At 46.2% G+C, this 25274-nt stretch overlaps 1 protein-coding gene across 1 annotated transcript in view; it reads right to left on the bottom strand.

The window, feature by feature from the left end:
• Nucleotides 1-25274, bottom strand: part of OTOG (otogelin) — a 1239067-nt gene that overhangs the window by 532418 nt on the left and 681375 nt on the right. The window contains exons 30-32 of the mRNA XM_069625375.1: nucleotides 15623-15901; nucleotides 7585-7702; nucleotides 3811-3890 (exon numbers count right to left, since the gene is read on the bottom strand). Coding sequence (XP_069481476.1) covers nucleotides 3811-3890; nucleotides 7585-7702; nucleotides 15623-15901 — 477 coding nt within the window. The remainder of the gene's footprint in view (nucleotides 1-3810; nucleotides 3891-7584; nucleotides 7703-15622; nucleotides 15902-25274) is intronic.

Genomic DNA, 25274 nt, shown 5'->3' with positions numbered 1-25274 from the left:
GTGGGCCGGTGGGCGGGCGAGCCAAAAGTCAACACCCTTACCCAAAGCAGTATATTCAAAATCGATGGTGTGTGACCTTTGACACAATAGCATCACAGGCAGTGATAGTCATGCAGTCCCAAAGATAGCTTTGGGTGTCAGGGGCAGTGATCAAAGGTTAGTTTCTTGTGATTTCTTCCACCAGTGTGTATGTGTTGATATTTTTCTGAAACAGTGGGGGCGACTGAGCGTAGCGAGGGAGCTATAATGATCTAGGGAGGGTTTGGGGGGTCCCTCCCCAAGATTTTATTTCCAAATATGGGGCTGAAATGGTGCATTTTACAGCAGGAAATCTGGCCAAAAAGACATAAGTTTACAATCCGTTCTAAAGGGGAACATGTACATTCCAGGTCACCAACAGCAGACAAGAACATTGTAGAACACAACACATTTTAATGATCAATGTGTCCACAGTGTTGTAAAACAGCACTGTCACTGATGTAACACATTGGCATGCTGGTTGTGCCCAAAATGTGCCCCTGTAGCAACATGTCTATGCTGGATGTTCCCAATTTAGGCAGCATTGTCCTGTACAAAGCATGATTGATGCTGCCTGAGCATACCATGGCACTGGTGATTAGGTACTTCACTATGCAGATAATAGTTTTGACCAGTGTTGCCAAGTAAATATTCTGCATCTATGTTGACCATGTCCCCTACTTTTGCCTTTGGCGCCCTCTGTGCCCCTCCTAAATTTGATTCCTGATGACACCACTAGATTGACCAACTATGGGGGTTCATGAGGAGCAGGGGGCACAATTAGTGAGCTGCAACTAGATCCATTGCAGCCTGTATGTCTGCTACCATAGGTGATTGGTCCAGGGGGCACCAGAGGCAGCAACAGTCCTCCGCCGTGGCCCAGAAATAAAATTACTCGGGTCCACGGACCCGACAAACATTGAACACATTTCATACAAGAATGGATCACCATATGTTTCATTAATATCTGTGTGTATAGATCCCTATTGTCAAATTACTATGAGTGGCAGCAGACGTCCAAGGCCAAATGATAATATGTTATATTACTGCACTTTCACCAAAGCTCTTTTTTATAGAACAAATATGCATACAATATCACCCAACCTGTGTTGGTACTCATTTATCAACCTAAGAAGGAAGAAAGGCTGAGATGGCCTTGCGGGGATTCGAATATGCAGATCACACACACATCGCATCAGTGAGCGCTCAACCCACTGAGCTATCATATTGGCTATAGTAAAATGAGCAATTATTCTGTAGTGTAGTGGATATCATTAAACTGGTAACTGAGATTTAACAGCAGACCAGTTAAGTTCATCTGCAGGTCTGGTGCAAAGTTGGCAAAGTCTAAAAATGCACCGGGCCTGTAACTGCCTCTGGTGCCCCCTTCCAGGGGGCACCAGAGGCTGTAATTCTGACATGGCCTGGGTTATTTATTTATTTGTTCATTGTTTGTCAGGTCCGTGGACCCGATTAATTTATTTCTTTCCACAATGTTGGTCGAGCCTAACATTGCAGAAATAAATAAATTATTCGGGTCTACGGACCCGACAAACATTCTTTAAAAAAAGAAAATGCATCGGGCCTGTAACTGCCTCTGGTGCCCCCTCACAGGGTGCACCAGAGGCAGTAACAGTGCTCTGCCATGCACGGCCCGGTTTATTTATTTATTTGTTCAATGTTTTTCGGGTCCGTGGACCCGATTAATTTATTTATATCCGCAATGTTGGTCAGGCCCAACATTGCAGAAATAAATAAATTAATCTGGTGCACGGACCCGACAAACATCGAACAAATGAATAAATAAACCCGGCCGTGGCCTGTTACTGCCTCTGATGCCCCCTGCAAGGGGGCACCAGATGCAGTAACAGACCTCCCCGCCATGGCCCAGAATTCGGGTTTACAGACCCGACAAACATTCTTTAAAAAAAAAAAAAATGCACCGGGCCTGTAACTGCCTCTGGTGCCCCGTTCCAGGAGGCACCAGAGGCAGTAACAGGGCTCTGCCATGCACGGCCCGGTTTATTTATTTATTTTTTCAATGTTTTTCGGGTCCGTGGACCCGATTAATGTATTTATATCCGCAATGTTGGTCAGGCCCAACATTGCAGAAATAAATAAATTAATCGGGTGCACGGACCCGATAAACATCGAACAAATGAATAAATAAACCCGGCCGTGGCCTGTTACTGCCTCTGATGCCCCCTGCAAGGGGGCACCAGAGGCAGTAACAGACCCCCGCCATGGCCCAGAATTCGGGTTTACAGATCCGACATTCTTTAAAAAAAAAAAAATGCACCGGGCCTGTAACTGCCTCTGGTGCCCCGTTCCAGGGGGCACCGGAGGCAGTAACAGTGCTCTGCCATGCACGGCCCGGTTTATTTATTTATTTTTCAATGTGTTTCGGGTCCGTGGACCTGATTAATTTATTTATATCCGCAATGTTGGTCAGGCCCAACATTGCAGAAATAAATAAATTAATCGGGTGCACGCACCCGACAAACATCGAACAAATGAATAAATAAACCCGGCCGTGGCCTGTTACTGCCTCTGATGCCCCCTGCAAGGGGGCACCAGATGCACTAACAGACCCCCGCCATGGCCCAGAATTCGAGTTTACAGACCCGACATTCATAAAAAAAAAAAAATGCACCGGACCCGACGAACATCGAACAAATAAATAAATAAACCGGGCCGTGGCCTGCAAATAAATAAAAAAAAAGAAAAACTTACCAGGCCTCGGTCACAGGCGTGATGCTGGGGGGCTGGGCTGGTGATTCACACGAAGCTGACTGGAACAGGAGTGTGAAGGTGGTGCGCTCGCCGTACCTTGCATGGCAACAGTATTTCCATTGGCTGTTTCTCAGCCAATGGAAATCACAACCCAGGCAGCTTGTTCTTTTGGATTTCCTTTGTTTGTCTGTTCGGTCTCGCGGGCCACATGAAATGGCTCGGAGGGCCGCATTGTGGCCCGCGGGCCGTATGTTGGACAACCTTGCTCTATAGTTTCTTGGGGCCTCTCTGTCCCTTTTCTTAAAGATTGGGATCATAATAGATAGTTTCCATGTATTCGGCACCCTACCAACATCCAAACTTCGAGTAAACATACCCGCTATGAATTCTGACCATAGAACAGGATCCTTTTTTTAGCATGGCATTAGTGATCCCGTCTGGCCATGGTGCCCTTGAATTGCTTGGCTTTTTTATGCACCTGAGGATCTCTGTTTTATCAAGGTTTAACAGACCAACCCCCTCTTCTTTCAAGATTTCCGATTTGCAATGGAAAGCCAGGTGTGTTAAACAATTGCTGAAAGTGGTTCACCAATGTGTTATTTGTCCTACTTTTGCAGTCAACATGACATCTGCAAGACACAATGTTGCAGCTTCAAAGTGACATAGCCATCACATAGGTTCGGAGACCAAAGATGTGGACTTGCAACTTGACAAAAATTGAAAAACCTATTATCAAAAAGGCTATCTCAAGTCAGAGGAGGCTTGTGGTGCATGCACTGTGTTGTGGACATAGAGGATAAAAGGTCTAGAAAGCCCTACTTCAAGGCGCATCTTACATTTGATATAAAATGGGACTTGCAAGTTTGGCAGGGCAGGTGAACAATTATTTTGGGGGGTTAGATGTTTCAAATATAGTTTGAGCATCTTCAAAAACCCTGTCCCCCACAATGTGTCATCCTTATGAAAACGTCAAAGAAAATAGTCATATGAGTTGCTCATTAAACAGCACAAAGATTAGACATTTGAAAGGAAAGCAAATAAAAAAGGTGTAAAACTTACAGTCTTCAAAATATACACATCTTCCAGTAACTTCATCCAACACCATGTTCAGCTGACACAGCGGGATACATCCTTCAACCCTAAAATAAAAGCATTAGGATCACTTTAATATGACTGAGATAATAATAGTGCAATAACTACTACCATTTCTACTATTACCAATACTGCTATTACTACCATTACTATTACTAATACTAGTCATAACATGACCTTAGCATGATCCCATGATACAAATATTCTAAAGTAATAGTCTAGCTCTTTGGCTTTTCACGGCCCCTGTTACATAAATGATGGGGGTACTTAAAAAGTAGTCTACCTCTGGAAGTATTCTTTCATTCGCAGCCATTTGTAACCACTCTTTGTCTATGCCGCATCATTTTACCTTCTCCGCTGCTGTATGATTATTTTACCACTCACTTAGGCAGATTTTAAATCTGGAAGGACTTAATTGTATAATGTAGGCAGGCATTAAATATGATGCACAGCCAGCAGCTGCCGAGTTTTGTGCTAGATTTTCATAACCATGACAAATTGGTATCACAAAAGTGGTCTTGCTGTCTTTTCTAGACTGTGGCATGTCGGGTGTATCCCATCAAGTGAGTTCCCTACTTTCCATATCAACAGCTAAGGGTGAGTCAAAACTTGTTCTGGCCAGTGCTGGAATGATTGAAGTGAATCCAGATCCTGAGCTTTAGCATGGCAAGTAGTCCATGGAAGTTGAATGTGGCAACCCCGCCTGATTGTGAGGCTACCAAAACAGTTCAATAGATTAATCTCAATGGCTTCTAAGCCCCCAACACACAGCCCACCTTATATAAATGTAGATGAAATGCTTCATACAATTTCTATGGACTGATGATTATGTTTGGTTTTATGTATGTATTTGTCTTATGCTTTTATACACTATAAAGTGTGTGAAAGGTTTAACTTTATAAACCAAAAACACAATAAAAATAAAATGCTTCAATGACTTGGCAATGTACAGATGACAGTGTCTACCAAAAGCTGGAGTAAAGAAGTCTGGCTAAAGAAGTTTCAAGACCTGCTGACATCTCTTGACTTCTGGGTTCAGCACAGTACCTTGGGAAACTAGACTTTCTACCTTCTAGAGTGAGGCCAGCAACAGTTCTCATCTTGTTTGGCTTGGTGTGACCAGTTAGGACAAAATATCAATAACCGGCACATAAACTGCAAACCAGCCACGATTTAGGATGTGAACAAACTGCTAAGAGAGAAGAAGTATGGCTTAAAAGATGCCAAACAGGGAAATAGCCCGACCCCCGCAGCTGTAATTTCTTCACAGATTTGAGCTTGTGAAGACACAATTACACTGTGTTTTTACCACCCTTGAACTACATGTTTCTTACGTGTGCCTTGCTACTGGGTGCCACACCTCCATCAATTACAGACCAAAGGTCAAACAAAGGTTCTCAATCACACCTAAGTAACTCTGAACACACTTCATGGCCCATCATTACCTTTAATCAGCAATTACCACTTTGCTTTTTCTGTACTGATGCAGACTCCTGAGGATCCCTCTAATAACAAAGCCACAGAGGACCAGGAACTGGTAACCCATAATCACAACAGTTCCACCCCCCACCCCCAGAATCTCAGAATCTGGGTGTGTGACATGTTAGGATATAAACTTGACGGAAACAAATCATTAGACTGTGCCTGCACAAAGATAGGACAGCTGGGATGTAACAACAGACAAAGGGTTCCGAATATGAGCTTACATCCTGGTGGTTGTGCCTTATTAAATCAGAGTTTGTCTTTGTTGAACTGTTCTCTCTTTTAGGGATTTGATGTAGAATAGAAATGAACACCACTGGCCATTGTAACCATGTACATTATCAGAACCATCTCAAACTATCAGCAATATTGTGGCTATACTCTTTGCTTCTGAACTAGCCCAGTACTGTAGTAGTACAAAGCCCTGCATTGGGCATGTGGTTCACCTCTGTGTTCCAGTATATCCATTTCTTAGTTCTGGTGAGCCACTGAACAGTTACCATTTTGTTGTTCACTTAACCAAAACAATTAGCAGGCCTTATTTTGTTCTTTTAATTGATCCTCCTTATCCTCATTAGAAATAGGAAAAGTACTTTTTCTTGAAGGGTATAAATGATCCTTTTAAATAATGAAACTATGGCTGCAGCCTTGCAGGGGCGAGTCCTTCCCCTTTCTACCTCATATATTACTTTAAAACGTGTTAATAAAAAGTTGCACTGAAATAGAAGCAATACTATTTCTATGGGCCTAGGTTATTTCTTTAAAATAAATTCTAAAAAAAAACCATAGGGTCCCATAGGACAAGACACCGCCCCTAATTGCTGTAATCATTATATTCTTGTTTGTATGGACCCCTCTGGTCCCATTAGAAATAGAAGAAAAGGCTATTTCCAAAGCTGTCCAGGACGGTCCATAAAGACAAAAAACACATTGATCACAGCTTTGGAGGGGAATGATCTCCCCCCACATGATCTGTTTTGTTAATAAACATTACATGGACACATTCAAAGAGTATGTTTTTTTACTTTTATTGGCCCAGGAAAGTGCTTTTAAATATTCCTGGGCATTTTAAGAATCATATGTAGGCTCCTGTCTGGGAGGACATTTTCCTAAACTGGGTTAAGTATTATTGATCTTTCTTAGAAGCAGAAAAGAGACTACTATTAACAAGGTCCGGGGGTTCCTTAGAAAATACCTGTGGTTCTGTGTGGCATCCTGTCATTGCTCACAGGACTATTAATGCTATTTTAAAAGTAGCAATACATTATTTTAAGAGTTTGTCTTCACACATCAATATATTATGTTTTCTATTTGTACAGGTCTAGCTGAATTCTTACAAAACTCTTTATTAATACTTCAAATTCATAGTTTTGGTCTTCAATGGAAGGACATGTCCTTGCATTGTTACAGGCATTTTTACCTTTTAGTTATTAAGAAGGGTTGAAAGGAGGGTGGTCATGTGTGTGATGGTAAAACATGTATTGTCAGCCATTGATGTCATCCACATTACTTGCTCTCACTACTAGCTTCCCTCTCAGATGGATCTTATCTGCCCACTTACCACCATGGATTATTTTAAATCACCCTCCATAGCTAATGCTCCAGTCACTGCCATTGCTGTAAAGTAGAGCGTTTCTGATTAAATCACTCACTCTTTAATTAATAAATACACATACAAAAAATGAAATGTAAAATGATGCTATAAGTCAATGGCAGACACTCTATGCATCAACGACAATACATCAGGGTCCTTCTACTATGCTCCTCCAAAGGCTCTGGGAGGGACATAAGAACCCTTCAATCAGACCAAAAAATGTTGGACAGAAAAGCACAAAAAAGAGGAATTAAACTTGGTGTGATATCAGGCAAAAGTGACACTCCTGTCAAAATACCAGGACAACAAATTCCACCTTGAGGAATCTTTTAGACAAGGATACAAGTGACTGCACCTCTTTCTGAAGCAGTGGTGTGCCCTAGTCTGGGTCAAAATGCATGGATAAAAGGTGAACAAAAATTATCAAGTGTGCCTTCTTTACAGAAATCAGACAGCATTTTACATTGTAAAAAAGGATTCCGGCTGTAGTGTATGCCAAGGACACTGTTATTTGCTTTCTTCAGAAGAATTGTAGCACAAACAAATGGATTCCCTCGAGTTGCATATTGAAATGCATTATAACTTACCTTTACCCATAGTTTTCCATTTCCCATTTTCCAAAAGTAGTTAACACTGACCAAAAAGAGATGCTAAGCAATACTTACTTTGGGACAGTCTGGCAAGTTTGTCCGAGGGGGTCCCTGCAGGTTTTGAAGCAAGCAGCTGCACAGGCTTCATATCGCCACTCACAGGTAGAGTAGGCTGAAAACTTGAACTTTGCATCTAGGGGAACATAGAAGATGAGTCCTGTGAATCGTACAATGTACATACCACAGATGCTGTGCATTCTACTTCAATGATATAGGTGGATGAGGCTTATTGTAAACAATCTATAGAAACACATTGATATGCCACACAAATGCAACAGGCATGCATGCATTTAGAGATGATCAAAGGCATGAGTAAATGATAACGCATGCTTTATATGGTCAAAAATGAGTGCAGAGTTCACCTCAAACGTCCATAAATTAAGACCACATAAAGAAGACTGCTCCAAAACATCCAGAGTGTTGTTTTGAAAGCTCATCAACATCTGAAGATAGAAGCAAGAAACTGAAAAAGCTAGAAAACACTGGAATATTGTATTGGGGGTGTATACATTAGCTATATGTTGGTTAATGCAGATTCACAAATCTCCATCTTGAGATTGGTGAGATTTGCATATTTGGACAGGCTTATCAATATGCCCAGATCTCTCTGGGAGATTTGAGAAAGATGTAACACAAACTTTAAAAACAGGGTAATCATTTTCAAATCATGTTTCGAATTTAGGGTAGGAATTATTTAAAGCACATTTTTTTTTAAATTATTGAAATTTAAATTGGAGGAATCGGTGAGGGGGGATAGCTCAGGGGCAATGCATCTGTCTTGGAAGCAAGACAACACAGTGCAACACAGGTTTCAATCCAGATCCTAATCTCTGGTATTAAGGGTGGTAAAAAAGAACAATTATAATTATTTAATATGGGTAGAAATGCCTTTGACACTGTGGAGAGAGTCAACAGGGGTGGGGAAAATATCCTAAGACCTCTGGAAATGTGTGTGTGCTTTTTGAAATGTGACCTGGGGCAGATGTGCTGTACTAGAGTGCAATTGTGTAATTTCTTACCCTGAACACTTTCAAAGCTATTGTGTGTCAAAGTGGCAGGGGGTATGGTCCTTTGATCGCTTTGCCTGGATTGTCGATGGGATCAAGCTGAACCTCACTGAAGACAGATGTAGGGAAGTTGTTTGCCAATAATTGCGACTTATACAAATATTGTAGCACATGCTATGTACTCTGTACTGTAGTACATGAGTTACTAACATGAATTACTCAAATGGATTACTAGCACAGCAGTGACTGTAGCATTAGGGACTGAAATGGGGAATTTTGAACCAAACAGCTGATGTAGGGTTCGAAATGTGGGCTGCATTCCTTAACAAACTAACATTGCGGCAGATGCACGAACAAATAAATTGGCTGTGGTTTGCCAGTTCAGATAAGGAAGTGAAGAGTGAAAACTGCATTTCCATGTGAGATTCAGAGCGTGTGCTGTGAAGCTGCAAATAAGGGGGCCTTGAAGATAGATGGCAATTTTTCTGCGAGGAAAAGAGGAAGGAAGGAATATGTTACTTTATTGGTTGATGTGCCAAATGCTGTCAAAAGGTTGATTAGGGCTGGGCTGGAAATTACACAAGATGGGTGCAAGAATGGCTGGAAGATTCTCAAAGGCTCTGTCACATGTGGAAGTTAGGATTGACACAAAGGGGATGGAGTTTGAAGGAGGTAATAACTGACATCATCAGATAGGTGGGTAAACATGTTCAAAATCTATATGTGATATATGAAAAGGGGATGGTTCTGGTGAAGGGTTTAAAATGGGCTGTCAGCTGGAAGGAGGGGTCTTTTGCCTGAGGTTTTGATGTATGGCTTGTGGACCTAGTTTTCTCTGTAAGGCTTTTTGGCCTGCATTTTAGATGAGGCTGGGCTTTAACAAAATCTGAGCAAGACCTGGAGTCCTAGTTTGTCGAATTGTGCAAGAGTTACAAGTGAACAAACTCACTGGACCTGGAAGGGAGGTGAGCAGCAAGCTTAGCTGTCACTGCTGATTGCATCAAGTGAGAAATCCGGGCTGTCTCGTTAGGTAGGTGTGCTGTTTGAGTACAATGCTTCAGGCCAAACCTCACAGGGGCCTTCAAATGGGGACTGCGGGCAAAGACAATATCTGTTGGCAGTTGGGAGTGAGGAAGAGCGATACTGCGTGTGCAGTTTTGCAAAGATAGTGCCCTCAACATTCCATCTGCTGGAAGGTGAGGGCTGCTGCTGAATGGCACTCAGACTACAGACAAGCTTGAAGGGCTGGATTCACCAAAGTCTCAAGTGAAGTAGAGTGAGTATTAATAGGGACAAAATTGTCTGGAATCTCTTGCAGGGGTAATCTGGCACAGTGTCAAACTGTCCCAGAAGGCATAACCCTTTTGTTTCTAAGGTACCCAGAGATACAGGTAATGGCCTAAGTCAACATTGGTTATTGGGGTTGTTATGCTATGCAGGAGAGTCCATTATACCTAATATCATACAAACCCAACCCTAGCTAAAGGGAAAGGAGTACATGAAGATTGAAGCTGTATCTATAATGCATTTTCTTTCATAGTCAAAGTTCTAGCTGGGGACTAAGGGCTGTGCTGAACCAAAGTACAAAGCGTTTTTCCTTTTTTTCCTTTTTCTTTTCATGTATTCATTGCCAACATTTGATTCTAAGGTTTCTATGCTCACCACTGTACCAGTTTTGAGGTTGTTTGATTGTCTACATGTGCATTTTTTTTTGATGAATGAACATAGAAATGCCTAAGTGCACAAAGGTCACAATGTGTGGTATTATTATCGTGTCTGTTTTTATTGCACAGCTATTTCAATGTCCAATGCATAATGCATAATTTTCCAAAACATGGTGTGTGAACGGCGCAGTACAAAGCCTACTGGTGTATAGCCTAGCCCATGAAAAAAGGAAAGTGGCAGGGAATTTATCTAATACCGCCAACAAGACAACACATGTCTTCAGTTTCTTGTGTTCTCGTGCAGAGAGGCTATGGTCTAGCAGTTCATGCTGGACTGCTCCCATTGGGAGTAGAAGCAAGACTGATTTTGATATAGCTTGCTCCCTGGTCCCAGTAATGTCTGTGATTAAGAATAATGTATAGATTTCCATTCAACGTTTTTGATGGGTGTTGTCATTTCCTTAACAAACAAATGCAGTAGATTTGGGTAAACGTCTACCATATACTGCAATGCCTCTCAATTGTCTTGTGCTTCAGGCCATCTCTATATGAAGTCGCTATTAATACAGCTTAAAAAATAAAAATAGCACATGATGCAAATTTCAACATGCTTATTAATCGACATAGTTATGTGCGCAAATGAAACAATGTTCTGATTTGTCATATCAAAAATAATTAAAGATGGTATTGTATTGAAAGGAGAATTAGTATGAAATGAGTTGATAACTCTTTATGTGAGATAGAGATAGGCCAGCCACTTAATGTGATTGCTAGGAGATCCAACGTTTGACTTGCAGGTCACAGGTACCAATTCCTGTAATATACTTCAGGAGGATTATGTGCCTGTTCTGAAGATCTTTGTGCCACATACAGGCCCCTATGCCATTGCACAAGTTCATTGAGTTAAAATCATGTGTTGCAGAGATTGGCATCATGCAACCTGCAGGTCATGGTGTCCAAAGCTTGATAGCTTTCTATACTAAAAGCAAAGATCTGTTTAAAAGATACATGCACAATCTGTGTGACAAAGGCTCCACAGCCAAAGGTAGAGGTGCTTAGTATGCCTGATGCAGAATATGAGTATAAACTAAATACCACAGGTTTAAATCATGTTAGATAAATCTTTGGCAACTTCAACTGCTGTAGATATTTCTTTGTAACCTGCGGATTACACTTTTGTTTCATCCCATCTAGTTTGATAAGTGGGCTCTGATCCAGGCTTTGCCAATTGCGTTTGTCAACCTCTGAAAGTTCAAAAAATGAGTATGACAGAGATCCGCGAGTGTTGGTAAAACTCAAGACAGTAAGGATTCACTTGGTGAGTTCATATTACAACACAATGGGATCCCGTTGATAGTCATATAGAGAGGATAGTAAGATGTTTCTTTAGTGATGGAAGTGAGTTTTGGTCTAAAGCCAAAGGGCATAGGAAGTTTGAGTCTGCCCTGACTTAAACGAATGGTCCACTGCAGTGTTTGTCGAACATTGAGGTTCCACAATGAACCTCTGTTATCAAGTGCTTTTTTGAATATTCTATCTTGCTGGAATATGCAATGTTGAGTTCAGCTCTCAAGAATGGGTTGAGTGTATGCTAGACATATGGTCAGCGACTTCTAAGGGGCTTTTCCTTATGTTTTTCCACCCATATTTTGGCCGTCGGATTGTGTGGTCAGCATGAGAATTCCGCTTAAAGCATAGTGTGGGCTGGTTTCTGCATGTTTCCCGCACTCTTATACCAGTAGGGCTTAAGCATGGTTCGGAGGACTTTGAATCCAATCTGGGACTTCGCTGGGATTCAGAGTACTTTGAAGCACATTTCATGTGTTCCAGCTACTTCAGCAGGAGATCAGTCTAACCGCCTGGTTTGGCTGCCTATGCTTGCCATGCTTGGCAGCCTGTCCCTATAATCTGCTGTGGCTGTGCGATGTGATCACGGTTCTTCGTGCACCCAAATATCCCATTAATAGGAAACTAATATCACTGTGTGATGAGGGAATTTCCCTTTTGTGTTTCTAAGAATCAGCTACATATCTTGTTGTTTGGGTTTTGATATTGTGGAGTTCACACTTCAGAAAATGTTAGGTGGAACTTCTTCAATAGTGACTAGCTACCCTCGGTCAATAGGACTTGAAAACATTGGTGCTCAAATAGTTCTTGCAGGAATATCTTCCTTGCCTAGTGACACCAAGATGATTTCACATGATGGGAAGCGTATGCATTCATTCAGCCAGTCATGTATTCATCTAATTGTACATCATCTCATTCCTGCACACAGAGTCAGAGGCAAATCATCACACTGATTGGAATGAAGCGTTATAGTGTGTTTTGAAATAATCTGATATAATTCAGCCATCCAAAGGTATCTTAATGAACTTTTCGATGTGTGTGTGATGAACTCACTTCAGATGGCTGACCTGCAGCTGTAAAGGTTACTCTAGAGAGCCGGGGATGCCCACATGCGAGGTAATGTTCCACCCAGATGAGGCACATGGAGGAGCCATTGTAATCCCTCCACATCTCTGCCCCTGGATGATTTCTGAGGATAGAACCACCTGCCTAAAGCCTGACAGAAGGATGGAAGATGATTCCTGCAGGCCACGTAGGCCATTGCCAACCAAGCACTCACCGTATCCCAGATGAATAACCCTGCATCCTCTAGGCAGGGAAAGGTATCTGTGGAATGTACTGAGAATGCTCTTTTGCTCTCCCATATGCACACAAACAGGTTGATAAGATGAAAGAGACAGGGACAGCAGTGCTGAGAGGTCAGGCAGAAACACTAATGCTCGTGTATGAGTCATATCCATCTCTTACTTTAGGTAAGGAAGACTTAATCCCTGAAGAGTGGTAAAGCAAGGACAAACTGCTATATCAATGAGCTGCGCTGACAGTCAGTCACTTATGCATGACTCCAAAAAATAAAACCTAGACATGAACCTCTGTGTCACTTCTAATAAGGAAAAATGTCCAACCAACTGTAAAGGCAGAGATAATGAATAGCCACACATGAGGGACTTAATGTGAATTCAGGAAATGCATGAAGCAAACCATGGGGACCAGAGGAAGGGCCAACCTGAGGAGAATGGAAAAGTAGACTGAAGGCAACCAATCAGGTGAGTTACTGCTTCATCAGGTGCCGTCTATAGGCACTTATCATGAGGTAGGAAGGGCAAGTCGTGAAAGAGAAGATGAAGGGGAGAAGCGAACAAAGAGCCAGAGAAAAGGAGAGCTACAAGCCTGCTGAGGGTAAGATATCACACACTGGCTTAAACTAGAAGAAAATAATAACAAATTGCTGCAAGCCCGCTGAGGGCTATATCTCTGGCTATAACTAAGACGAAAACAAAGAACCTGTTGAGAATGGATGACATGGCTTTGTAGAGCAATTCCGGGCTGGTGGGTTATAATAATGTATCCTGTCAAAGTCCCTAGGCAAGGGAGGAGCAATACTTGCTGATAGCAGTGTGTCCCAATAATATACCCGATAAGTAGGGAAGAAGTACTTGAAAGGAATGTGCCTATCAATGCATCTAAAAGCCTGAAAAGGTGAGTCGCAATGTGGGTGAGAACATTCATGTCAAGGGTCTACTTGTTGAGCTGATATGTCAAATAACGTGCTGGGCGCAATACCCCTGAAAAAGAAATCAAGTTAAGGGCTATATTGAAGTGACTGTGTACATAACATTAGGAAAACCTGACAAGGACAGGGAGCCTTTTGGCAGTCACTTCCATGATGTTTTGTTAACCATCCTGACACCTTAAGAACAGTTATCTTTACTGCGTTCTATGCTATTTTGCCACATAGTAATTTACTTTGCCAAAATGATAGTTTTTTTTTAAAGTTCAAATTGGGGCGGGTCATACCCTACCCCCCTTTCTTCACCGCTACCACCACCACAGCACCTCCGCAACATCCCCATACTCTTAAAATACATATATAGTCCACCCCCCCGCACTCCATCGGAGAAAGACACCAACTGAGGATATTATACGATATTAGAAGTCACTGATGAGTTCTGCTTAGTGCTGCATGCACGCGGGGAAAGCTAAGGCGAATAGGAGTTACATTAAACTGTGCATGATGGGTGTACATCATTTCATTTAATATCAACATTATAATGGATATTCCCATTGTTAAGAGACAGCAAATAGATGCTTTATAGTTTGCTAAGTACTACAGTGCTTATGATTTTGAGAATGCAGCTGACTGTATGATGATACAACCAGGCAATGTTCTTTATATGACAGTAGAATGAGTCTAGTGTAGGGGTAGGCATGAGCTATGTTTCGGCCATTCATCCAGTTGAGGTTACACAAGACGATCACAGCCAAGTGTGATTTTACAACTAGAACATTATCTAGAGAATTATAGCTATGTAGCTATCAACTACAGGAATATATTCCATCAAGAATGTTTGAATGACATATCCGATATACCAGTGTGAAGCTTGAGCTGTCTATGAGTTCACTTATAACCCCAAGATGGGCTGCACACCTTAGTTATTAGCTATCCACTGAAATTCTATGTATTGACTGCTCCCTGCACTGACCCCGCAGACCAGCAAAGTGGAGGGTGGAGGATGGAATCACGAGGGGCTTATAGACAATGCCGATGTAGGCATTTCTCATCTGCCTCTCACGACCTATGGCACCACATAAATACCTGGTCCCCCGCCATCATTCCTCATCCAACTCTTCCCTGATAAGGCAAAGCAATACCGTATGTCATACAACTCACTGCCACCTTCTGCAAGCATTCTCTCCCACCCCCCAAAAAACGATTGTGCTTGTGCCGCTATTGAAAACCCTCAATACCTGTCAGCATGACACCCACCACACCTCCCTTGTGTTTGTGTCTGACCACTCAGCCTCACACACACACAGACACACTGGTACCTAGAATCCTGCCATCAATCAGCAGCCCCACCTCCTCATTTCTCTCTACCTGCTCCCTCCGGGCAAGTCTCCCCAACAAATTGGTGCTGGCAATACTGTCAGTTTGACCATGCCAGACTCCTACATTGCCAAGGTAGGGCGAGGCACTGGACTTTGAAAGCACTGGGCTGAAGCACTGTGAAGAATTTGTCAGGGTGCTTAAGACCGAGAATGGGAATATTCCTCTGCTGTGACATCCTGGCTGTGGATTGTGATTTCCATACTCTTCTGCCCTAACGTCACAAAAAGCCTTACACAACATGATTATTATTTCTAGACATGCGTATGCATTTGTATTGTTTCACACTCCCTTGATATTATAATTGCAACATGACTTTGAAAATTATCAGACGTTCCTTCATTTGAAAAATGAAACTCAGAAATGTACACATTTCGCAGCATATTTCCAAAAAGTGCAATGATTTCACATTTGAGTAGGACACTTACCTACAAGTTTAAACAGAGTAGAAAGCCTAAATGCATCAGAGTGACGGTATTTCGCCAGGTAAACTGATGAAGATGAAATGCGGACAAAATGCCCAGGCTTGTAAAAAGACTCGAAAGATTTGTATCTTGCAATCCAGGTGTTTTTGTGGATTATAAATGTTGATCGGTTTTGAAAGGCTTCACTCTTTTCCCATTTAGAAACTGAAAGTGTGCTGTCTAATCCCACATGCAGAAAGAAGTTTGGCCTGTCCGCCATTTCAAACGATACCAACGTTAAGTCTGAAAGGAAAGGAGGTGAACATATCAGAATATAATCATTCAAAATACATGAAGGCAAAAATGACCAAACAGAAAAGTTGGATGCATCAAACCTTACTACAAATGCACAGTCCACGAACAATGAATACAAATAGTATTGCAGAGTACATATTTGTTTATAGATCATTGTCGGCACACAATTTTTCTCTGTCCCCTAATGACTGACACACACTTGCAATTTTGTGTTCACCTCAAAGGGCAGTTCCAGCCGGCTGGGTGGTGCTCGCTGGCTCCTGCAGGTATGCTGGGTAATATGTTGGTCCCACTCTTGTGCATGATGTTGCTTCATATAACCCAGCAATGATGACGTGCCCAGATTGGTCCTATGTTCCCATGGGATGTAGCTTTTCTAAATAGGGTGCAAATGGTAAGATGCTGCTCTTGACCCCTTAAAACCATAGACATGCACTAATGGCTCACAGTGTGAGTGTCCTTGGCTGTTGTTCAGAAGAAGAGGAAACATGGTGCTCCGAAGTCGCACAGGTGCAAGAGGTAGTACTGGTTACTGTGATGCTCTGGGTGGTGCTGTCATTCACTGACATGCACCACTGACACCTTGGGTTCTATGAGGAGTCACAAAGACTGTATGCAGAATTAGTACTTTGTGATGGTAATTCTGCACTCTGAACTTGTACATAAATGATTGTGTTAGTAGGTGCCTTTTCAGGATGTGTTTGTTCCACCTACCCTTCCTCTCCTTGGGGCGGGGGGCTCTCAGTATCAATGCTTGTAGCCTTAAAAACCTCTCACAGTGATTTCCCCTTAGCAAAGTGGGGTGTAGTCAAATCCTGATCAGTATCAACATTGTCATCATCAACACCATAATTGCCATCATCAAATTCAGACACCAAGCAAATAGCGCCATGACAACCACCAACCTTGGAATGAGGCCCTATGTATTTTGCTTGGTGCATTTTATTTATTTGGCTGGCATCTTAAACAGAAATGACATGCCAAGGTTACACATAGTAGTATAATCAAGGTTTACTCTGGATAGTTATATGAAAATATGGTGGGTGTTTCCAGGGCTCTCTGTTGGTGGACATTAAAATAAAATCCATGTAGTTCAAAAAGTAATTATAGTGCCCTTTATGGAGGTGGCATTAATTGTTAAAAAGGCAATCCACCACCCGAGGGAGACAGTGATACTAATGTTGAAGGGTGTGTACGGAAAACATTACATTGCAAATTAAGGTTGTGGTGGCAGCAGTGACATTTGTGAAGTGGTTTTGCGTGTGTGCGCTGGTGAAAGTGAAAGCAGTCTTTAATGGGGCATGGTCTATACAAGGACTGAGGAGAAAGGGTGGGGTCATGGACATCTCAGAATAATTGAATGAGAAACTGTTGAGTAGGGCACATGCAGGCAGTGCCTGCCTACTGGGTTGTGGAATGGAGAGTTATTGTTGGACATTAGGACGTTAAGTTGTAAATTGGTGTTAATTGAAGACTTCTTAAGGAAATCGGAAGAAGTACAGGGGCCTCAAGGAAGAAGTCAGTAACAGTGGCCCAGTTTCCTGAGAGCTAAAGCAATAATTAGAATCTTGGCAGAGTGAAAGGTGAGTAGGGGGATATCATAGGAATGTTGTTAAGGTCAATTAGGTGGTAGTGGGAGGAATGTCAACATGATAAACTTGAGCATTATCTTTCTGTCAAAATGATTTCCAGGGTTGCAGGCAGTTGAAAAGAGAATGATATGGTGAGGTAAAAGGATAATAGTGATTTTGGATCTCTTGATGGTGAGAAATAGGGTATTGTGATCTTTCCAGAGTAAAGGTTTATCAGTACTTGTTCATCTATCACCAGATGGCGAGTCTGTCCATAGAATGTGCTCAGACCCAGCTTGCAAGGGACAAGACAGACATGTGCATGTCTCCAAAAGAAAGGTGAAGTACAAAGGGAGATTGCTGTATAGAGAGAAGATGCAGATGCTAGAGGGTAGAGCCATTCGGCCAACGACTGTGAATAATGTAGGCCTTGTGCTAAAAGAGACCTAGGAAAATGGGATAAGACAACTAGTAAGCAGGAAAGGCAGGAGAATGATGCACCTACACTAACAATATTGTATATATATTTGTTACGTGCACACTGTGGTCTGTATGTCCGCTATCAAAGAGAGCAGAGAGGTTGAGCGGAAGCGAATGGAGGAGTTATAGCCAAATGGTAGGAATTTACTGACATGAGTAACCACTGTCTCAAAGGACTTACACTAGCAAAGGTGTAATGGCAGTAATGATTATGTGGGTAAAACAGTAATAGTAAATGCTTTGTACAATTTTAAAGAAGAAGGGAACTAATCACATTGAGTGTGAATTGAAGGGGTTAGTTGAAGGCATTAGTTAGTATAATGGGAGCTTTACTGCAGTTGGGAGCTATGCAGGATAGATTATCAAGTAGCAACTTTTTGTTGAGGCAGGATTGAGTGGAGTTACATTGTGGAAGGCTTTCTATGATTTGTAGGACGATGAGCGTCGCAGGAAACAGGAACAGGTGACAAAGAAATCATTTTTTAACAAGCTCATCTGCACAGGTAGCCTGAAGGGCAGTGAAAAAAGACCAGTTAGACTGGTGTACTAATGAGAGCCTCAAATGAAGTATGAATGGTTTGGAAGGGGATTTCCTGAATGTTTGTGTTTTATTGAGAAGAAGATTGCAAATTCACTATCAGTGAGTAGCGAGGGGAAAACTGTAACTGCAGTTTTCTGGGTATTTATCAGCTGTGTGTTTTGAATTAAACTAAAATTGTTTAGTAAGTCGATTTGGCATGGGGACAGGTGGCAGAGTAGAGGGAGAGTTAGTAAGCTGTAAGCAGGTTGGAGGTGAGCATTTTCTTTGATTTGTGGAGAAAGGAGCACATGCAACTCCTCATCTCATGAATGGTGGAATGGGATATGGTTGAGGATAGGGAATGTAAGGGGTGAGCATGGAGATGGTCAGATACATACAAGAGAATGTTGAAATGACTGGTTGATTTGGTGGGGGAAGGATGGCAGATATTTGGAAGTGAGAGAGTGTTCTACGTATAGTATTGAGTAGGAATATATGGAACAGGCCCTTAACACAACTTTGGATGAAGTTTTATAATATGTCACTATGCAATAGAATATTTATGCGTACACAAAACATCAAGTACACCATACTATTTAATATATTGCTTTTATTCATTTTTCAGGTGCAAATTGTAACCCTCTTAGTTACATCTATGAGCAATGGCTCTTTAATATTTGAAAACATTATGGGGCCGATTCATGGAACAAACGTGCGCCGAAAATATACGCGCAAGCAGGCGCAAGCGGAAAAAAACAGGCGCACGCGCACGTGTGCGATTCATGGAAGTCCCTGCGCGTGTACACCCCGGGATGTGCGCCAAACCCGTGCATGGCGCACAAGTCACAGCAACATCCCGAAAGGCGTGCGCGACGCGCACAGTGAAAGCGCACAACCTCGGCGCATACACCAGAAAGTGGGCGGGACACGGGGCGTAACGCGCGGAATGGGGAACAACGCGCGAAAATAAGGGCGTAACTGGGGATGTACTGCAGGGAAGCAGACGGAACTCCCACACGCACTCGAACCACACGTATTCATGGAATCGAATAGGGCAAAGCCACGCACAGCCAAAGACACGCACAAGCCGAAACACGTCCGCCACACGAAGGCAGGCTGTAGCGTCCCTGCGCATTACAAAAGTGGCAACATACAGCAATTGGGCCTGTGCGAGCGGGCTATGTGTATTTCAGGGGTTCGCGTGAACTTTTTCACGCGATCGGGCCTGGGGGAGCGGGCTACGTGCATTTCAGGGGTTCGCGTGAACTTTTTCACGCGATCGGGCCTGGGGGAGCGGGCTACGTGTATTTCAGGGGTTCGCGTGAACTTTTTCACGCGATCGGGCCTGGGGGAGCGGGCTACGTGTATTTCAGGGGTTCGCGTGAACTTTTTCACGCGATCGGGCCTGGGGGAGCGGGCTACGTGTATTTCAGGGGTTCACGTGAACTTTTTCATGCGATCGGGCCTGGGGGAGCGGGCTACGTGTACATCAGGGGTTCGCGTGAAGTTTTTCACACGATCGGGCCTGGCGGAGCGGGCTACGTGTATATCAGGGGTTCGCGTGAAGTTTCTCAAGCGATCGGGCCTGGGGGAGCGGGCTACGTGTATATCAGGGGTTCGCGTGAAGTTTCTCACGCGATCGGGCCTGGGGGAGCGGGCTACGTGTATTTCAGGGGTTCGCGTGAAGTTTTTCACACGATCGGGCCTGGGGGAGCGGGCTACGTGTACATCAGGGGTTCGCGTGAAGTTTCTCACGCGATCGGGCCTGGGGGAGCGGGCTACTTGTATTTCAGGGGTTCGCGTGAACTTTTTCACGCGATCGGGCCTGGGGGAGCGGGCTACGTGTATTTCAGGGGTTCGCGTGAACTTTTTCACGCGATCGGGCCTGGGGGAGCGGGCTACGTGTACATCAGGGGTTCGCGTGAAGTTTCTCACACGATCGGGCCTGGGGGAGCGGGCTATGTGTATTTCAGGGGTTCGCGTGAACTTTTTCACGCGATCGGGCCTGGGGGAGCGGGGTACCACTCACCGTCTGCCTTGCGTGTAGAAGAACGCGTAGCCAACACCCGCTGTGAAGTAATAGCGTGTGAACCCCAACGGATGGAAAACACACGCACTGCACGAAAAGCACGTACAGAACAGTGTAAAGGCACGCGGGATCTCCAAGCCCTGCCAGGGCAACGCCCGTGCGCAAAACGTCACAGACACGCTTACGCTGTAAGGGCCTTTGGTCCAATGAAATCGCGTACGCGTGCTGACGCGCTTACGCGCTAAGGGCCTTTCCTCGATTTTCACGCTGACGTGCAGGATTTTCACGTGCCAAATCACTCCGTATCAAGCTGGCCACGCGAAAACACACGGAAGACCACGCTCCTGCCCAGAAGGCCGAATTACTGCCCCCCACTGCCCCGAGCAGCCTCCCACGTGCCATCTGCTGCTGCCTGCCTGCCTGCTTGCCTGCTGCCACCGTGCCCTGCCATTTGGTGCCTGCACATCAGCCATCTGCAGGGGTCCAGTTGCTGTGTCCACCCCTGCTGGAACAGAAGACTCCCGACTCAGATAACATCGCTCCACAGCCCAGCCCCAGGACCCAGTTGCCCACCCACTCCTGCCCCTGGGGTTGCCATGTCGGGCACATCCACATCTGGCACCAGTGGCAACCCCCGGCCAGAGGGGCAGAGGGGCACCAGCTTCACTGCCACCGAAGTTGGTGTCCTGGTGGAGCAAGTCCTGGGGCAGTATGATGCCCTCTTTGGATCGTCCCGCGCCAACAAGGAAGGACGGGAGAGGATCTGGGCCGACTGTGTGGTTGCCATCAACGCGGAGGGGGTGGCAACCCGCACCATCCAGAAGGTCAAGAAGCGCTGGGAAGACATGAGGTCCAGGACCCTCATGAAGGCCCGGCGCCTCGTGGAGGGGGGCCGGGGCCGCATGAGTTCCATCCAGATGGGGGTCCTGGAACGCGTACACCCAGCGCTCCACGCCCAGGTCCTTGAGAGGGAGACCCGTCTGGAGTTGAGCGGTAAGTGGCCAAGCATTGCTGTGTGAGACAGGGCATGTTGCAGTGTGCTGGTTGTCTGATACTTGCCTGTATGTGTGACATAGGCCATGTACGCATGTATGTGTGCAGGGACATCATGGTAATGCATGTGCGACCAGTAATGTGTGAACCGCACGGTTGTTGCATGTGTTTAAATGCGACATGGGGAGCCCTATGCAGATTGTACACATGAGAGCATGGCAGTCTCTGTTCCTGGATATGGGTGGGGGTGGGGGATGGGTGCTGATGCCAGGTACATATATGGTGTCCATGTCTGTGTGCCTGACCTGCGTGTCTGTGACTTGTGGATGCCATAGATGCATGACACATGTCTGTGACAATGTACAGATTCACTGATGCAGCCTAGTCATCCTTGTATCCACTGTGATTGGGGTGTACGGGGCCAGATGGATGTGACTGAGGTGAAGTGTGTGCATGTGATATGCATGACCCATGATGCATGTGAGTTCCATTACATTGTATGTTTCGAGAGTCCATTGGACATGTATGGAAATGTCCATGGCATGCACCATGACTGTCACTGTGTGTTTTTTTGCCTGGACTGACACATGTGTTGTGGAGGGACATGATGGAAGTGTACTTTGACAGTGGCACTCATCTGCTATTGCTTCCTGTCTAGGGGACCATTGTACAGTACCCTGATGCTTGTGTTCTATGTCTCCCTCTACGCAGCGGCTAGTGAAGAAGAGGGCGGAGACGGCGCTGTGGAGCAAGGCGGCGGGGATGCCCCCACGGCTGCAGCGGAAGGGGTGGGTGAGCCCCCACAGGGGCCTGCTACGGCCGAAGACGGTGAGGAGCCATCCAGGTTGGTGGTTTCCACAGAGGAGGAGGAGGCCGCCACTGAGGCGCACATGGGGCCTGGTGGGGGCATCCCTGCTGGTGCAAGTGGTGCAGTCCAGGGGCAGGAGGCAGCACAGGTCACCGTGGAGGGGCCTGTGCATGTCGCTGTCCCTGACCCTGTGGGTGCACCACCATGCACCAGCAGGGATGCCCCGTCCCAGGCCCGTCCGCAGGTAGAGGGGATGTCCATGTCATCTGACTCCCCTCCACCTGCGGACGAGGGGACCCCTGGCCGTATGGAGAAGGTCCTGATTGGGGTCGCGATGCGCACGGCTGTGATTCGTGATGCCGTGCGTGCTTCCCAGGAGGAGCACGCACGTCATCACGAAGAGCACCGTGCCGATGTGGCCCAATTGGGATCGTCCATGTTCGGGGGTTTCCTGCATGTGTCGGCCAATCTGGCGGCCCTCTCCTCCTCTGTGGAGACTATACGCCAGTTGTTCTCCTTGCCGTCTTCCGGCCCAGATGCCACCAGGGCCCCCTGTGGACCTGCCCTGACCAATGCAGCCAGCTCGGTGGGGATCCCATCCCTGCCACAGTCGGGAGTCAGAGGTCCAGCAGGGGTGGACACCACAGCAACTGTACCCCAGCAGATGGAGGATGTGCCGGCATCATCAGGCAGGGCACGTGCACGACGGCGTCGGTGGATTCCATCAGCCTGGATGCCGTCGTGCTGGCAGAGGCAGTGGCATCGGAGGCAGCAGCGGAGTCAACGTGGGAGGCATCATGGCTCGGGGCCATCAACATCGGAGGGGCAGGCATTGGCCGGAGGGCAGGAGGACCCAGGACGGGAAGTGTCTTCCGTGTGGCAGTGGTTGGGCCAGCATATAGGTGCGGAGCAGCGGCGGGCGGAAGAGGCGCGGCTCACAATGGTCAGGGCGGAGAACTCCATGCGGAGGGCCCGGAGGCGGGCCGAGTGCCTCGAGGCAATCCGCAGGGGGTTGGAGGAGCAGATGGCGTCGTCCCTGCGGACCCTCGGGGCCATGGAACAGGACCGCCTCCGGGACATAGACGAGGAGTTTGATGATGCCCTGGCCCGGAACACCACGGAGTGAGCCGCTGGACTTGCCCGCCGCCTTTGTATATAGTTCTTTAGTTTTAGGTTTCATTTGTTTCTTCTTATGATTTGGAGTCGACGGACACAGCTCCACTTTTTGTATATAGTTGCATTTTAGTTAGGGTTTTTTGTAGGTTTCCTTTGTTCAGTTGGGCTCATGGACCCTTGGATGTTTTGTACATAGTTCTTCATTGGATTGATTTTATTTTTAATGTGACTTTGAACAACATTTTTTTGGATTTGGATTTGTAGTTTTGATTTTTTTGGATGGACATGCAGCTTATCTTTTTTTCATTGCCATTGTAGTTTGTTTCATTTCATTTGCATTCAATTTTTTTTAATACAATTTTGTTTTCATACTTCACTGTGTGGTATCATCTCATTGGTTTCATGCATGTCATGTTGGGTGTTTTCCCATTCATTTGCAACCATTGTGTGTGACGGACATGGGTTCATTTGCTTTATGAACATTGGGGGTGTAACATGTAATTTCCATTTCCATGTGGGTGAATGGGTTACTTGGTAGGGCCTTTTGGCTGTGGAGGCTGACCATAACGCACATGATTGGGGATTGTGAGGACCTGGGTGCAGGGGGACATGAGTGGGGGCCTGGTGGAGGCTGCCCCTGGTGACTGGGGGGGTGGGGGTGGTGGGAGACATGGGTGGGGGCCTGGTGGCAGGTGCCCCACAGTGCTGGGGGGTAGGGGGGGTGGGGAACATGAGTTGGACATGGGTGGGGGCCTGCTGGCAGGTGCCCCACAGTGCTGGGAGGTGGGGGGGTGGGGAGCATGAGTTGGACATGGGTGGGGGCCTGCTGGCAGGTGCCCCACAGTGCTGGGGTGTGGGGGGGTGTGGGGAACATGAGTTGGACATGGGTGGGGGCCTGCTGGCAGGTGCCCCACAGTGCTGGGGGGTGGGAGGGGGTAGGGAACATGAGTTGGACATGGGTGGGGGCCTGCTGGCAGGTGCCCCACAGTGCTGGGGGGTGGGGGTGCTGGGAGACATGGGTGGGGGCCTGCTGGCAGGTGCCCCACAGTGCTGGGGGGTGGGGGTGCTGGGAGACATGGATGGGGGCCTGGTGGAGGCTGCCCCTGGTGGCTGGGGGGTGGGGGTGATGGGAGACATGAGTGGGGGCCTGGCCTGGTGGAGGGTGCCCCACAGTGCTGGGGAATCGGGGGGGTGGGAGACATGAGTGGGGGCCTGGTGGAGGGTGCCCCTCAGTGCTGGGGGGGTGGGGGGTGGAAGACATGAGTGGGGGCCTGGTGGAGGGTGCCCCTGCACTGCTGGGGGGTGGGGGTGCTGGGAGACATGGGTGGGGGCCTGGTGGAGGGTGCCCCTGCACTGCTGGGGGGTGGGGGTGCTGGGAGACATGGGTGGGGGCCTGGTGGAGGCTGCCCCTGGTGGCTGGGGGGTGGGGGTGCTGGGAGACATGGGTGGGGGGCCTGGTGGAGGCTGCCCCTGCACTGCTGGGGGGTGGGGGTGCTGGGAGACATGGGTGGGGGCCTGTGGAGGGTGCCCCTGGTGGCTGGGGGTGCAGGGGGACATGCGTTGTGGGCAGTAGTGCAAGTTGACATGTGGGTTGGCTGGGGGGCATGGCCATGGTGGATGGGGTGCCTGCAGGACATGTGCAGGGTAGGCCCCTGTGGTGTGAGCCACCTGCAGGGGCCGTGGAGGGTGTAGAGGGAACACCTGGGAGGACCCACACGTGCAATTCACGTGTGGTGCTCCCCGCGCACCCCTGAAATACGCGTACCCTGCTCGCACGGGCCCAATCGCGTGTGGAAATTCCTGCGCACCCCTGAGATACACGTACCCTGCTGATATTGCGTGTG

The sequence above is a fragment of the Ambystoma mexicanum genome, chromosome 11 (genome assembly GCF_040938575.1).
Source record: "Ambystoma mexicanum isolate Mex_15411 chromosome 11, UKY_AmexF1_1, whole genome shotgun sequence".
Taxonomy (NCBI): Eukaryota; Metazoa; Chordata; class Amphibia; order Caudata; family Ambystomatidae; genus Ambystoma; species Ambystoma mexicanum.
Note: the sequence above shows the minus strand (reverse complement) of the source record. Positions and strands in the feature narration are given on the sequence as shown.